Source organism: Plectropomus leopardus, chromosome 6 (genome assembly GCF_026936395.1).
Source record: "Plectropomus leopardus strain MGB_pleo_1.0 chromosome 6, ASM2693639v1, whole genome shotgun sequence".
NCBI lineage: Eukaryota > Metazoa > Chordata > Actinopteri > Perciformes > Serranidae > Plectropomus > Plectropomus leopardus.
Genome location: NC_142181.1, coordinates 29,013,927 through 29,029,856, shown reverse-complemented (window position 1 = coordinate 29,029,856; position 15,930 = coordinate 29,013,927). Strand labels below are relative to the sequence as shown.

Here is a 15,930-nt window from a genome sequence, read left to right as displayed (position 1 = left end):
AGAGTTTTTGTGATTTTCAATGGATTTTTTTGCATGTAAGACAAAAAGCATTGAAGTAAAGACTGATAATACACTATCATTTGTTTTTCAATTTGTTTAGCACAATCTTCTCCACAAATGAATACATCTTTAACATATTTTAACCTCATACATGAATGACACTGTACAATATGTACAAAAAGCATCAGAGATCTGTTGAGGGAACTCGCCACTCAATGAATGTCTGGATTTTAGGACTACCAACTGTCATGCTCCATTGCCATTTCATAAAATTTATTCATGGAAATTCCAATCATTTCAATTTAAAATGATATTTTCTATATTTCTTCACAGCTTACTGTCCCTTGTGTTAAGAGTGAAAATATTTGACCCTTTTCTTCATGAATTCATTATGACTGAATTATCCTCTGTACTTTGGAATGAGTGGAGGTTGATAAACATGCAGGGACGAGGGTTTGTTGTCAACAAAGTAGTGTTTCTGATCTTCAACTGTTCAGATTGTCTGACTGGTTGAGAAAAATTAACAGAGCAGTGAATTCAAACCAAAAAGTAACCTTTGCTTTGACATCATGTAATGCTACCCCAAGGACAGGCGTTTCAGATTGAATTATGAATCAAAGTGAACTGTAAAGGTATTCAAATGGTCCACTTAAGAAAAAAAAAGCACCAGAGAAGAAATTTCAGCTGAGATCAGTGACTAGTTGACCTTTCAGTTAGTATTATGAAAGCGTTTCTTTACTTATTGCTTTTTTTTTATTTTCAAAAACAGTTATGTCTCCTCCATCATTTATTCATAACTGTGTTTGAAGGGATAAATAAGGACCTTCCCATGTGTGCAGCAGGTAGGATTAAGGAGGGGGGGAAAAGAAAAAGAAATGAGCACTGCTATAGAACCAGCACGAAGACCTTCCTGAGCATGTTTTTTTTTTTGTAAAAAGAAAGACCAAAGGGGGGGGGTGCTTTACACTTTATAACACTAGCAGAGGTCAAGAAAATTCATACAACCTGGTTACATTTGCGAATAAGTCTCACTTTGGATATGGCATTATGACAGTAGAATTTTTTTATTATCAGTTTCATGGAAATATGATATTGTATCCTTATCATCAGCAGTCTGGTATTTAACTGTTTGCAGTCTTGCTTAATTGGCAAGTTTTATATTTTTATTCTTCTCTGTTCTAAGTTGGTTTTTTTCGCTTTTAATAATTGTATGCAAAGCACTTTGAGCTATGTTTTCAGTATGGAAGAGGTGCACGACAACAAGTTTTCTATAATAGAGCAGCGTGAAAAAAGCTCTGTTTTATCGCACAGTATTGGTATTAATGAAACAGTGAACAAAGCCATTAATGTGTGTTTGTTGTCTTCAGAGTAAGTGACCAAAAGAGTATAAAATGTATTCCAAACATCTAATAATATAATACAATATAACGCCACTAACTATATTTACTGTAGAGTAGCAGTAAATAAATACCTCAGTACAACAAAAACTGAATATTATCAGCTTCACAATGATAGTCTTTAAATCAGGAATATTATGTTAAATTATGCATATTGTTTAGACTGTTGTAGTTTTTCTTGTCAATTGGTGTATGGTAAAAAAGGCCATCAATAACTATATGATGAATATAATAATTTATAATGTACTCTTAACTTTCAGAAGTCAGTTTATAAGGTTTGTACTTTTTCCCCTTGTGCAGGTTCCATCTACTTTCCAGGTGTAGCAAGCCTCCTCCAGGAAAATATGGGGCAAGATCCTTATGTCACTTTATTGCTACACAAGATCCACACTTGAAAGCTTCTTAAAAGGCTCAAAAGCTTAGCAACAGGCTCAGCTGTAATATAGCACAAGAGTGTTTAATGCCTCCTAACATGCCCTGTCACTCTCTTTGTCTTTCATCCCTGTGTTGAGCTGCTTTTCGTTTTCCTGCTACTGTATTTGTGGCTCATGGAAGTTTCTGTCTGAGTATAGGCCTACGGTGTCTGTAGAGTTGCTAAAGGTGAGAAGAAAAAAAAGCAAGAGGGCACAAGTTAGATTAAAACGAAGTAAATCATCTTACCTGAATCCACTTGTCAGGAATGGCCATAGCCAGTCTGTAATCAAAACCAAGTCCTCCCTCCTTTGCGCCTCTGCAGAGAGCAGGCATCCCCGACACATCCTGCAGAGAAGTCACACTATTTCATATCACATTCCCCCGTTGTGTGCACAGGTTTCTTCCCAAATAGTCAGCCAAGATCACATCAATACCACTCCACAACTTGCATATTAAGGGCTAAAAATCCTATACCACAGGCCAAAAAAGACTGACAACCCATTTCCTTTTGCATTACTTCTTAATTACACCAATGAATACGTAAGTAAGCTATGCCTATCTAATAAGAGCTTTTAATTAATAATAGCTGTGGGCAGTGTCATTGCAAAGTACATGAATGCTGAAGGTGTGTTGTAGAGTGTGTTTTTACCTCCGCAACAGTGATGCAGTCAGGATAAAGGGTATGGAGAATGTGATTGGCAAGCATCAGGTAAACCAAAGAGTCCTCGTCCACCTGTAGGCCAAAGTACTCGCTGTAGTCCCCTGAGAAGCCTGAGCCTGAGGAGTAAACACCCACACAGTCAACGCTCATCATGTTTTCCACCCAGACTTCTAAAATCCTCAATTTCTCTTTTTTTTTAAGTGCTGCTGCTGTTTTACTTCATATCTGTCTTTCTGAACGGACCTTGACATTGCAACATAAATGTAATTTGGCTCACGTGCTCAGTCAGTTAAAAAAATAGTATTGATTCATTATATCTGCAATGAGCTACAAGTGGCACCTACCAGCACTTCGTAATAACATAATGCACATATGACAGACTGCTGCTGCAGATGGCCCATGTGAATTTTGCCCTGTGTTCTCTGTGCAAACTTATTTTTTTGTTTTTTGGTCTATCTTTGGCCCCAGAATAAGTATTCACAATATTCCTTTTTAAAAATAGATTTGTTATCTTTATTTTAAAATTATATTTTGTGTGTGCACATAAAACAACTGCAAAGCTCAACATTCAGTGTGTTTACATCTGTATTAACGCTATTGAAGGGGCAACCTCTAGGGCTGAAAAATAAAGTTATGTGAAGTGTCGAAAACTGCAGTTCCTTATATGGCCACTTGAGGCTGGCTCCAGAGGAGATTCAATCTCTATTGACCTCAATATTAAAGTGTCCTATTACAGCAGAAATAAACGTGTTTACAGCCTGCGACAAAAAAAAACAGTCTTGGTCTCTATAGCTAATTTCAACATTCATTACAACTGTACACAATGTGAATTTTTAGATAACTCGTCAGTCTACAGTTTTTCAAGGCCCAAAGTTACGCATATTTAAGAGTGGGATGCTCAAGTAACGGGCTGCCTGCAAGGCCTCATCTCAGTCTGTGAGTCAGATCCAACCCCTCGCTCCTCCTCTTGTCCAAGTATGGTCATTTCTAGCTTAAGAAACCCAAGATGAGCTGCCCACAAACCAGTTGTTGATGTCATGGGAGTTCTGCCCATTATTTGATTCATAGTATATAGAATAAATAACGTATAAAGTGTGCAGTCTGTGGTCTTCCTCTATCCTACCTTATCTTAAGACATTACTGCCAACAACTTTTAAACCACTGATAATCATGAAATCATTGCTTGGTTTAATTGCCTCTCCATGCTGAATAATTGCTAAAACTCACATAATCAGACAACATTGTAGCAAGTAAAATTGCACCCTTCTCTCACAAGGCTTTCCTAATTTTAAATACAATAAATAAGAGGAACATGTTTCGTCAACCAATCAGGCTCCAGTATGGAGACTGTTTTGCTTGTGAGTACTTACATTTTTAGTGTTTCACTCAACTATATTTATTCATAAAACATCAACTGGATGTTTTTTCTCCTTTCTTTTAGAACATTTTCATATTAAGACACAGGTTAATTAATTAGGCCACAGCTAAACTATTGTGGCATTAGGTTTTTTAATTGAAACAAGCTTTTTAGAACAGAAATTTGGCTACATGATGGCTGGGATCAGTCAGGCCCCTCAACCAAATTCCTACTGGCCTTATTATCGAGGGTTCTGGAGTCTGTGGTGCATACTCCACTGTGGGTTTCAAAGAAGAGGAGGATAACATGCTTTACACACACGACCAAGTCCCAAAATATGGGTAAGCACGCAAACAAGCCTTACCGATGCCATGGTGATGATACAGCATGGAGGTAATGCCATCAAATCTGAAGCCATCAAAGCAGTACTCCTCCATCCACCAGCGCAGGTTTGACAGCAGGAAGCGCAGCACTTCCCAGCTAGAAACAAACACACACACACACACACACACACACATTCAAGGTCAGATAAACAAGAAGTTGTGAATTATTCACACATTTCATCATGCACTTTAGGCACCAGAGATTAATTTTCACCGCTACAGGACATTCACATATTGATAAGCAACGCTCCGTTATGTTGGAGATGGAGTGTCAGTGACAGGAGATGGTGTTTTCATTAACTACACCATAGAGGGGACGCTGTTTTTTACATATCCAGTTGTCAGGATGAGAATTCAGTGGCTTACAGTTCACAGCAAAAATTTCCTGATTTCTATCAGACCACTCGCCTGACCACTAGGCAAGCGTTTAGTCTAGCCAACCCCGTCCCTGTGTATTTAAACCAATAGGATTTCATGCCACACTTGGGTAAACAAACACGATGCAGGGGAATTGAGTTCCCTCTCCTGAGGAAGAAATAAATCATACACGTCTACTCGCTTTGGCTGCCATCTTCAACGTATGGCTAGCTTCTCTGTCTTACAAGCAAGAGGGCGAATATTCCAGAAAGAAATGGTTAAAACCAACAAACTATCTAATCATGAAAGAGTAACTTGTTGCCCATGGTGTACTACAAAGCATGAAACTGTTCCCCGTGCCTTTTGGCTGGACTGTGCTGGTGAAGGCTGGAGGAGGTGGATTCCATAAATGGCCGCAGCCCCCGTTCCTGACTGAGCGATGGGAGAGTCATCTGGATCTGAGCAGCCACTCAAAGCAAAGTACACTACGCACCTCACCTCTTCCCCATTCAGTGGCGTGTTGCCATGGAAACGTTGGTTTAAATTTAAGATTTGGTTGTCTCTATGCGGTGTGCGTAATGAGCGCCAAATGAAACACTGTACACACAGATGCCGTGCTCGAAAGCAGCAGTAAAGCGCGGTGGATGTGAGGCGCATGACACATCCATGACACTGATTAAATGTGAGTTGCTGCCTCTGCTGAGGCTGAAATGCATAACTTTGATGCTTTCTGTACACTCAGCTCCAACAATGCTTGTAATGATGTGTACCTGGATGTAACTATACCAAGAAACCTCACATATTTCCTATCTTTATGAGTGCTTGGTATCTATGGTATGTCCATGAAATCATTGGCTGGCAGTAATGCAAACCTTACCCCCTCCCACAGAGGGGAAACATGTCAAGTTGATGAAGTCTTACTGGTAATGGTCTTGGGCCTATGGGAACTTGTATTCGTTAAATGCACCAAAAACAGAAATATTTAAATATTTACCATCCCTGTCTAAACAATGGAGTGGCTCTGTATTTAAGGCTATGTGATGATCTCACAGATCGCTATAGGCCTTATCACTGAATCTACAAATTGACAACCAATTTAGCTAAATGTGTTCCATTTCTACTCTTTTCTCATTTTTAACTTACGTGTTTCAAAGATATCTTATATTGCGACCATAACATATTGTGACCATACCAGAGCACAATATCAATTAAAATAGCAATTTCTTATAATGACAAGCAATACTTCTGTGCATTCCTTGTTTACATGAGCACTATGAGTGGTCAGAGGAAGGTGTAAATTTTGTGAGTACCTACGAAAAGATCGGAGCTACTAATATATTGATGAATGCCAGATTACACATAAATTTTCTGCTGCTCACACTTGACACACAAATTTGTTATGCCAATGTTTCATAAATGAGACCAAAAGAACATAAAAGGCATGCACACACATTAAAGAGAGACATGTAAACAAAACACATAAAGGCACAGTAGGAGGTTTTCTTACTTCTGTCACATAACTGGAAAGTTTGGATTTCCCCTAAGCTCTTTCTTTCGATAGTAACAGTTTACAAACTTGATTCAGACCCTGAATTAGAGAAGTTAGACATTGAATTTCATTTGTTTTTGTTTTTTCAGTTGTAACGCCACACTGATGGGCAGTTCAACATTTTTTGCTTCAATGATGCAATTTCATCATGTCAAAAAGTTGCTGAAGCAGTGAGGAGTCCCAGATCTATGCTCCGACAATGCTTCAATAACATCTCCAACTACAAAAATCCATCCAAACACTACACAAATTTTGTTCCTTTATAATACCTCCTCTTTAAATTCATCCCCTTAATATTCCATTTTACTAAATGCTGAGGATTACATCCTCTAAGGCAAATCCCGAATTTCTTTGGCCAAGTAAGCCATGACACAAAATACATTTAAATGCGTTGCCTTCTGTGCACCATTCCTCGGGGATGACCAACCTCAGCACTGTTTGACAGGTGTGAAGCTGCATGTTACATTGGCGCTCCCTCCTTCCCTTGAGGAAGAGCACATGGGAGCCTGGTATGATCCGATATAGCAGCCTGGCTGGGTGGTCACGCAGACCCTGTGATAAATAGATTAGGTCCTCCACTCCACTGCGCAGAGCCAACAAAGGCTCAGACACAATGTATCCTCACGGGATGGAGATAATAGCCAGAGAGAGCCAGAGGCCCAAGATGAAACCATACTGCCACATTAGGACCCACAATGCCATTCATCATCAAGTCCAATTATAGTAGGAAAGTTAGATCTCTACACCCAATGCAATGCACCGCTTATCTATGCAGTTCAATGAAGTTATCACTCGGCCTGTGGTGTTAATACAAGAGCAAATTGCATATTACACTGTCTTCATGCTTAAGCTCAGTAGTGACAGTGAAACCTGGTTAGGGAGCATCAATAGAGTACAGCTCTAATAATGCTGCTTGTAGAGTAAGATAAGGTAATCTATCATATGTGCTTTTGTTTTACCTGCAAGAACACACTGCTACAAAAGTCACTACAAGTCAATTCTTTTTTTCCACATCAGCTTCATGCTTAGTTGCTCCTTATCAGAAGCTTATTTCCTCCCCCAGCCGAACATGACTGTGACCCATATCATGGTATTTGTGCTCTGTTGTGAGCATATCGAAACATGCTGTGTTTCTAGAAGTCAATTTTGCATACGAGGTCAAGGCAACTTGTCACGATGGCAGAAAGAAAGATTTAAGTCCCTGTTTTCACAACATCACAGGTAAGCTGCAGATAAGACCAAATAAATTTAAGAAGCTGACAGGTCATTCCCTGAGAAGTGTGATGCTCAAACAACGATGCTCGACAGCCTGATGTATGGTGTGTATTTGTTGGACCAAAAAGGACAAATAAGGTGCCTCATTTAACGCATTTCAAACTTTTCTCCAATCCCTGAAGCCATTATTGCATCCAGGACATAGACGTTGACAGGAGTGACACCTGCATAAATTCACATTTCTTGGTTGAGGCTTGATTTATTTATTTATTCAATCGTCATGCAGCTGGTGGGTACATTAAAAACACATATGCACCACAGATTCTGGGAGGATATGACTTGCTGATGTCGTATGATGTCTTTTTGTGACTAAAGGTAGACACTTTAATCATGTTCAGCTGTCACATCCTTTCATCAGATGAGCCACAGTCCAGTCAGAGAGGGTTCAATTAGACAATCAGCACTGTGTGTGTCGCAAAATGCAAATACGTGCTCTGTGCTGGACATCGTGTGTAAGAAATGCGTCTTTATACTTTGTACCACATTGTTAAGCAGCCCTCCAGGCAGTCTGGTGATGCTGGCTGCCTCACAGGGTAAACTCTCATCTAGCTGCCTGACAGACTGTCCCTGTATTGCTGTGCTTTGTGTCAGATATCTGCCATTTGTCTGGCATTCTTTAGGCTGCCTGGCTAGCTAGCTGCTTTCGCTTGGCATCCTGGGAGGGATATTCTGCTGCTTGTGAGACTGTTTGTATGTTTAGCAACCTGTAATTAGTATCATCTTGTACTTGCTGCCTTTCAGAATTCAACTGCAGTGTGGCAGGCCAATTCTCCCTGTTGGAGCTTTCTCCAGCAGCGGACCATATTCTAGCAGTGGCAGGATATCTCTGATGGTGTGTATGTTCTCATGAAAAATCGCCAAAAGGATTTAAATGGTATGACTGTTCTGACAAAGAAATCATGTACATCATCAGCACGTCTCCAAAATCAGAGCTGTACAGTTAGCTAGGTAGCTGGCTAACATCACCATCACATGTTCCAATGTGAAACCACTTAACAATTACAAAAAGAGGTGTGCCTGAACCTGGCAGCCAGTCCAGAGGGAGGGCGAAGCCATTCAGGCTTCGCTGAGGGAATAACAGTCACTGCGGTTAGTAAAGTAGGAGAGAGGGGATGAGCCCCAAAGGGTACCATATTCTTAAGCCTGTATAGCTTGTTTGCAATCGCATGACTATTATGCTGCACAAATTTTAGATGGGGGGCAGAAAGTGATAAATCCATATACTGCATGTCTTGGAAATAGATGAGTATTCCAACATTATTAGCCCAATATTGGGCCTTTTGCCTCTATTTGATAGGACAGCTTAAGTGTGAAGGTGGAGAGAGAGGAGATGACATACAGCAAAGGATTGCAGGTTGAACCCACAGCTGCTGCGGCAAGGACATAGCCTGTGCACATGGGATGCTCGCTCCACCAGGTGAGCTACTGGGCATCCCAAAGAAAAGTGATTTTTCCCACAACGTGATCCATTTTGCTCAATGTTGAAATGATCAAAGCTACAAATTGCCTCGACCTCTGGGCCTCCTAACAATACACTGAAGATACACTGCGAGCTGATAAACGCGTACAAGAGTCTAGTGGACTTAAACTATTTTGTGCGCGGTTGGATCCACAGCTGAAATGACCGCCGTGTTGTTTTTGGCCAAGTGGGTAAATGTGCTTAAGTGTAACTGTCTTTTCAATTTCTACTCTTTATATGGATGTGTGTGTGTGATATGGATGGATGATTATATGGGTGATTAAATCTGGGTTGTGGCTAATAAAAAACAAAAAAAAAAAAAAGCAAAGAAAAGTTACAGCACATTGTGATTGCATCCAACTCGAGGCATTTTTAACAAATGCTTAAATGTTCACATCTGACATTAGTTGACTCCGCTGTTTGAGTTGATTAACATCGGCTGCTGTTTCTCTGGGTTTTTTGCTCTGAGAATTGGTTCAACTGGAACAACTGTAAAAAGTGCAAATCATGGGCATTTGTGCAGTGTTGGTAGTCTTTGCAGCAGTTGCCTGCCCTCAATCTGGACAGCACACTGATGTATGACGTCATTTGCAAAAAAGCTTTTGGTTAGTATGACATTCATGGCCAGTTACAAAAGTATTTGCTCGCTCAGTTTGATTGTAAATGACAAATTCACCAGCAAAAATATTGCAAAGCTTACAAATCCTTTAATACTAGGTAAATAATCATGTCTCAGTATCATGTGAAAGAGCAACATTAACTCTGAATGAGTAATCGACTGACTCTGCTCTGGCTCTTAATAAACATCTCTTGCCACTGAAAAAAAAATCTCCCAATTCTGAGTTCATTGCCTCATAATTCAATTTGCTGTTAACACTTAAAAATGTCTTTTCCGTGCAATTGACATTATAAAATGGGTATTTAAGAGGCAGATTATTCATCTCATTTCCCATGAAAACGTCTGACTGCTAACAGAAAGCTCTTTGCACATATTTCTGCCACAGTACTTTTTTGCTGTTTGTCAGATAGTTTTAAGGGGCTGAGGGGCATGGGGGGTGCAGAGCTATGTTCCGACCCACTGGCTCCATCCAGCACCTACTGGAAGCACTACAGGCAGCTCCAAACAGCCACCATGCACACCTACAGCTAAGCTGAGCTCATTAGCTGGAGCTCACCAGAGGGGAAAAACAGCTTTCCCCCCTTGCTGTGTGACTTGATGGGGCGGGGGAAATAAGTCATGGGTACTAAATACTGAAATGACTGAATTTGGGCTGAGCTGACATTTCAAGTGTGAGTTTATTGATTGATCAGACAGAAGCTCGGCCTCAACTGTACTCCAAAGTTAGCCCAAGTATGTAAAAACATAAATGCTCCAAAGGGAAAAAGAGATCGATGTTGTTGGTTTCTTTTGTGATGGTTTCTGCTCTGTTTCTTTAAAATAAAAACCTGCCATTTATCAGCAGGATGATTCTTCACTTCCCCACATGTCTTCCCTTTTGTGTACGGTTCTGTTATTTTAGATTTTCACAATTTATAGGAGCAGGAACACTGCCAATCCAGAAGCTGATAATAAAGATGGAATCACATTTCACACTGTCAGATGTCATGCCTCAGAAAAAATACCTCTTCCATAATTTGTTCTCATTAAAACTGTAACTGTACTGGGCAACAAAGACTAAAATATATATGTCAGTAGTTTGTAGTGATGGATCCTATAAGGCATAAACTGATTTTTATGGGAGACTGTATAGATTACAAAACTATATCTTGATCAATGGATTTAGCACTATTTTATACATTAGAAAACCTGAATTATTTGATTCTGCCTCATTTGTGCTCTCATACTGATTATACTTACATTACAAGGAATGCTAATCTCATTTAGTGACTGTCTATAAGCTATCTTTTGTCCTCATTCATTTAGGATCAATGGCGGCACAGAGGCGCAGAAATATTCAGTATTTATATTGCCCCATCCACACATCATTAACAAATATTTGAACATAATAAAAAGACACGCATAGAATAATCTTGTCAAAGGGAGAATTATTGCTCCTTGGTCCTCAAACACAGGGCCAATCTCTCAGCATGAGAACGTGGAGAAGAGTTAAAAAGAGTTTTCAAAAGCCTGGCCCTGGGCCTATTTTTCATATCTTAAGAATTCACACAAAGATTGATGAAAAATGGATGCAAATGATCCGGAGAGAGGTGGGGGGATTACAGAACAAGCCCACATCAAGCTTCTTAGAACTCTCACATCTGAAGGCCCTGATCTGCAAAAAGGCTCAGCTTCTCCGGCTGCCAACCCCCTGCATGCTGAACCATGGGCTCCATTCACACGGTCACCATCTCAAGGTGACTTTGGTGTCTTTGAAAAGGTTCATGAAGGAAGCAGCCACGAACAAATAATGCAGATATGCCCTCGTTCATTCCTGCTTATCACATAAAGAGAGGCTGAGTGTCAGGTGCATTACCTTGTACATTCATACAAAGTGACATCCTCATAAGTTTAGGAGAAAGTCTTTTTCAGATGGATTGATTTACAAGCAAAATATCTTTTTTATGATTCAAGGTCATTTGGAGCATTTTAGATCAAAGCAAAATTTCTTGCAAAGAATTTATTACCTTTCCTCCCTTATACTCAAATTATTCAGAATAATTCATAATGAGAGAAAAAGAGATGCCATGAACCTCCTGCTGTACAACAATAGTGTCAGCAAGGCTGTCTGCAGTGAGTGTACTCAAACGCAGACACATTTGACTCAGCAGCTGGATAGCAGGTATCTATCTAAATAGCATTCTGTCCGCACTGAGCTGAATGTTTTATGAGGAAAAGTTGAAGAGAAACACAAACTACAAAAAAGGTGCTCTTTGATAAAGATGCAGAAGTGGAAGCGGCGCAGAAGAGGCAGCAATGAGGAAAATATATCTTTGCTCTGATAGCTAGAATCAGTCAGCTTCTGTCAACCTAATAAGAACATCATGGTCAGACTGTGATGGCTGATAGCAGGGCTGCTTGATTAAAAACAGGCTGTGTTTCACACCAGGATCACAGCTAGCCTCTGAGGTTCATTTCCTCCCAAAGACAGTAGCAGAAAAGCTTGACACGAACAACACGTCCAAACAACCTGTGAGAGGCAGAGAAGACAAATGAACCGACGATGACATTGCGGAGCTCCTTTGGGCTTTTACAAATGACTCCTCATCTGCCTCCCAGTCGTGGCATATGTCTGCACCGTGTCTAATGAGTGCTTCGGATATGAGGAGAGTTCAATAAGTAATGAAAGAAGAACCTTGTTCTCTTATTATAGCCCCCATGCCTGACACTAAACATTGTATAATGTATTGGAAAGTGCTGCAAACCGACACACGCTTATTAAAAGCGAGCTCAAAAAAGGCATTTGATAGACTCAACAGTGTCTGCTCCTCTTTAATGTGCACTGGGATCATTTTCTGGGTACAGAGGCAAGAGGAGAGACACTTAATTAACAGGGTCTACAACAGCACCAATCAATAGTTTTGGTGTACACTAAGCACCAGCAGAGCCTGCAGACTTAAGGCCTTTTATGTTTTTTCTCACACTTTTGTAATTAGCTGAAAATATGAACATCACCTAATCCTGCCAACACTGTAACATCAAATCATTACTCATAATGCATTAAAATTCAGCACCTGTCCAGCCAAATGTGTAAAAGGTAAAATCAAGAGCATTTGAGGAAATGTATATTCACCATTAATGGGCTGTTCTACGCCTCAGGAATATCAGATTAACAGTGAACCGGACTGCATGGCCATTTTGGTGAGAGATATAATCTGTCATTTTCAGATCATGTCTTGCTTTTGACCTTCAGATAGTCTGAGAGAATATAAAGAGTGGTATGTCAGCTCCCTTTTGGCCTCATTTATCAATCTCTTCATATGTGGCTTATACATTTTTTCTATTAAATAAAAAAACAAAAAACTAAACTAAAGGATCATTTATCAGCCTTGTTTTCAAAGGTAAACATTTATATATCTGATTAAGTCATGCCCACTTTTAAATCTCTTTCATGAATTTAGTATAAAATTTAATATTTAAAAACAGCTTTTAATCTCCACAGCTAGAGCATAATGTGGAGTCAAAACTGCAGTAATCAGCGGGCAGTTGCTTTTGTATCAAAGACGCTGCTAAAAGTCAGATTTAATCACAAACTAATTATAGCAGCAAGACAGAAGTCAAGGAGTCTCACCTTACTGGTTTGATGCAGATCAACTGTTACTAACACTGAAAACTTTAGAACAGGAAGTAAATGCATTGCTATTTATCAACTTTCTGTATTTTACGTGTGTTTTGAAGCTCAGGCAGCATCTATAAAACACCTCAACATCAATTACTGGTGTTCAAGAACTTATTTTAACCAATTTATTAATTTGGTTTTCAATACAAAGTGTCAGTAATAAAGTAATCACCATATTCCTGTTTGCAAAAAGAGAAAATGAATACAATAAATAAAAAATAAAATTAAATCCCAAATAATAGAACAAATGAATAAAAAAATGACAAAAGCTGCAAAAACACTTTCAAGAAATATTTTTTTCACCACCTTTTCACCAACCATATGTTGTGCATTATTGCACAACATATTTTGTAGTCAGTAACCTCCATGTGAAACTTTTACGCTGGAAAGGAACAGCTTGTGTTTATCTGTCTTGATGTGAAAGTGTACTGTAGGTGAAAACATAAGGACATTTCTCGTTCAATTTTGATAAAAAAAAACCTCTAGTATGTAATATATCTTAGAAATTACACCTTTTTAATGACTGAATCCTTTATGCTTTCATTCCAACCAACACATAGCCACACTAAGGAGCGACCACTCGCAAACATGGAGGTGAGGTCCAGAAGTTTAATTTGGAACCAGACAGGAAGTACCTCGAGTAGTTGAAGAGGCGGCTGCCCCACAGTTTGTGCTCCCCTCTGGGTGGAGCGTGGAAGAAACATGAGTCGGAGCCATCAAAGCGGTTCAGGCCGTCCTCGGTGTTCTTGGAGGCGTGGCTGTGAACGACATCCAGCAGCACCAAGATGCCCATCGAGTGAGCCACATCAATCAGCTCTTTCAGCTCCTCTGGGGTACCGTATCGACTGCAAACACATACACAGACTTGTATTACTCCGAAAGTCTTTCCATTCCAGGGCCTAATTTAACTCAAACATACACAGGATCCCATGTTAACTCTGAATCTAAATACTGATGCTAAAATTACCCGCAGAGGAAAAACGAACCAACTGTCCTCACAACAATGAACCTCTGAGTCTATTTCCACTGCCAAATTTAAATACTAGACCTTAACTCGCCTCCTCCCCCTAAAAATAGACCTGGTTCATGACTTGTGCAAGGTGATTGTAAACAAAATGTCCTTTGCTTTGAGTTTGTTTTTCCTTAAATTAGTATCACATTGTCAACAGGCCTACCATTTTTAATAAAGTGCATGAGCACACTGAATTCATATTTTCCTGAGAACGCGTTTGTGTTTCAAATAACCTCAAGTAGTATGTTATTTCACTGACACAATCTCTGTCTCAGATCAGTCATCTAAAGATAATCCATTTCAACTACATTGCAGCATTTAGTCATTAGATAAATTTAGTATTTTATAACCCTTCTGCAGTCCTTTAATACCACTGAAAGGGCCATAAAGAGGATGATACTGTAAATCTCACAGGACACTCCTCCGAGTAACCGTTTGCATGTAAACACACCTCCATATACAAACACATGCATATCTCTGTGTGTACTCCTCATACTGTCCAATAACACCCCATCTGTCCTTCTAGCTATCATTATATCAGCTTCCTTGCAAAACAGGACACATAGCAACAGTATTACCCTGCTTCCCGGTATTTGACCGCTCGGGTTTTAAATGACACTGAGAGATCAATCATGGGTGAAATTACACTATATACATTACACTTTGGGTTTACGCTCTTCTCTAAGCAAGGAAGGAGGGATCTCTGAAAGAAGATAAATACTCCGACTAGTCCACCTTTATCTACGACTCCCTCAACTCTCTGGATTAACAGCAAATGTATTTACAGAGAGATTATTCCTGGTGTCAGACTTTCTAACCTTGATTTGAGGTGACTATTTCTATGAAGTGGGAAGTTGCTTGCTCAATTTAGTCCTTGTGATTGTGATTCCATTTCTTTAAAACTATTTGTATTACAGGGCAGACACTGCAAGTGACAGGCAAAGTGGTGTAAATGACACATGAAACACTGCAAATAAAAAGTACGCCTTCAAGTAATACACTTTAAGATGTGGGGCTGAAAGGATTCATTGCGTCTCGTTTAAATAAAGAAGACGATAGATGATGACAGTAAACACTGTCTTCCAGCATGCTAATACTGAACTCATGATTGAATGTTGCCTTCCACGTAATGTGAAATGTGCATTGCCTTTTGTCTCCCACATCACTTTCAATATGTACATGCATTGTTTCTTCTGAAGCACTTTTTTTCCAGCAAAGGAATGGTGAACCCCAGTAACAATGAAAAGAATACAGACAGATAATTGTAAATTGTAAATTTACAATTGTAAAATTACAATTGTAAAGGTCAAATGTGTGGGATTTAGGGGGCTATATTGGAAGAAATGGAGTACAATAAAATATGTATATTTCTGTTAGTGTATAATCATCTGAAAATAAAAAATCTGTGTTTTTTCTTTGCATTGGAATGAGCTGTTTATGAGAGTGGGTCCTTGTCAAGGAGTCTGCTATGTTAATACAGTGGCCCAGAATGGACGAACCAGACACTGGGTCTGAATAGGGCCATTCATGTTTTTGCATTTTTGCGTCAGCCACCATAATTAGCAGCCCCTCCTTGAAATGCAGCATAGAAAAACACTGATTTTTTGTTTTTTAAAGTGAAAGTGCTTTACTTTGTGTTTTCACCCATTTCAATAATTGTGTCTGTTTATTAGGGGGAAGAGAAGACCTCTGTGGGTATTTTGACTACCAGTGAAAACCTCCTGAACTTAGTGATCTTAATTCATCACAGAAAAAAAGGTGAGCACACATCAGCAGGCGCTGGCTTTTG

The 15,930-nt window shown here is 39.5% G+C and overlaps 1 protein-coding gene across 1 annotated transcript in view; it reads right to left on the bottom strand.

The window, feature by feature from the left end:
• LOC121943341 (1,4-alpha-glucan-branching enzyme) overlaps positions 1-15,930 on the bottom strand; it is a 96,706-nt gene that overhangs the window by 54,556 nt on the left and 26,220 nt on the right. The window contains exons 7-10 of the mRNA XM_042486861.2: positions 13,765-13,974; positions 4,194-4,309; positions 2,461-2,588; positions 2,058-2,156 (exon numbers count right to left, since the gene is read on the bottom strand). Of these exons, the coding sequence (XP_042342795.2) occupies positions 2,058-2,156; positions 2,461-2,588; positions 4,194-4,309; positions 13,765-13,974 (553 nt within the window). The remainder of the gene's footprint in view (positions 1-2,057; positions 2,157-2,460; positions 2,589-4,193; positions 4,310-13,764; positions 13,975-15,930) is intronic.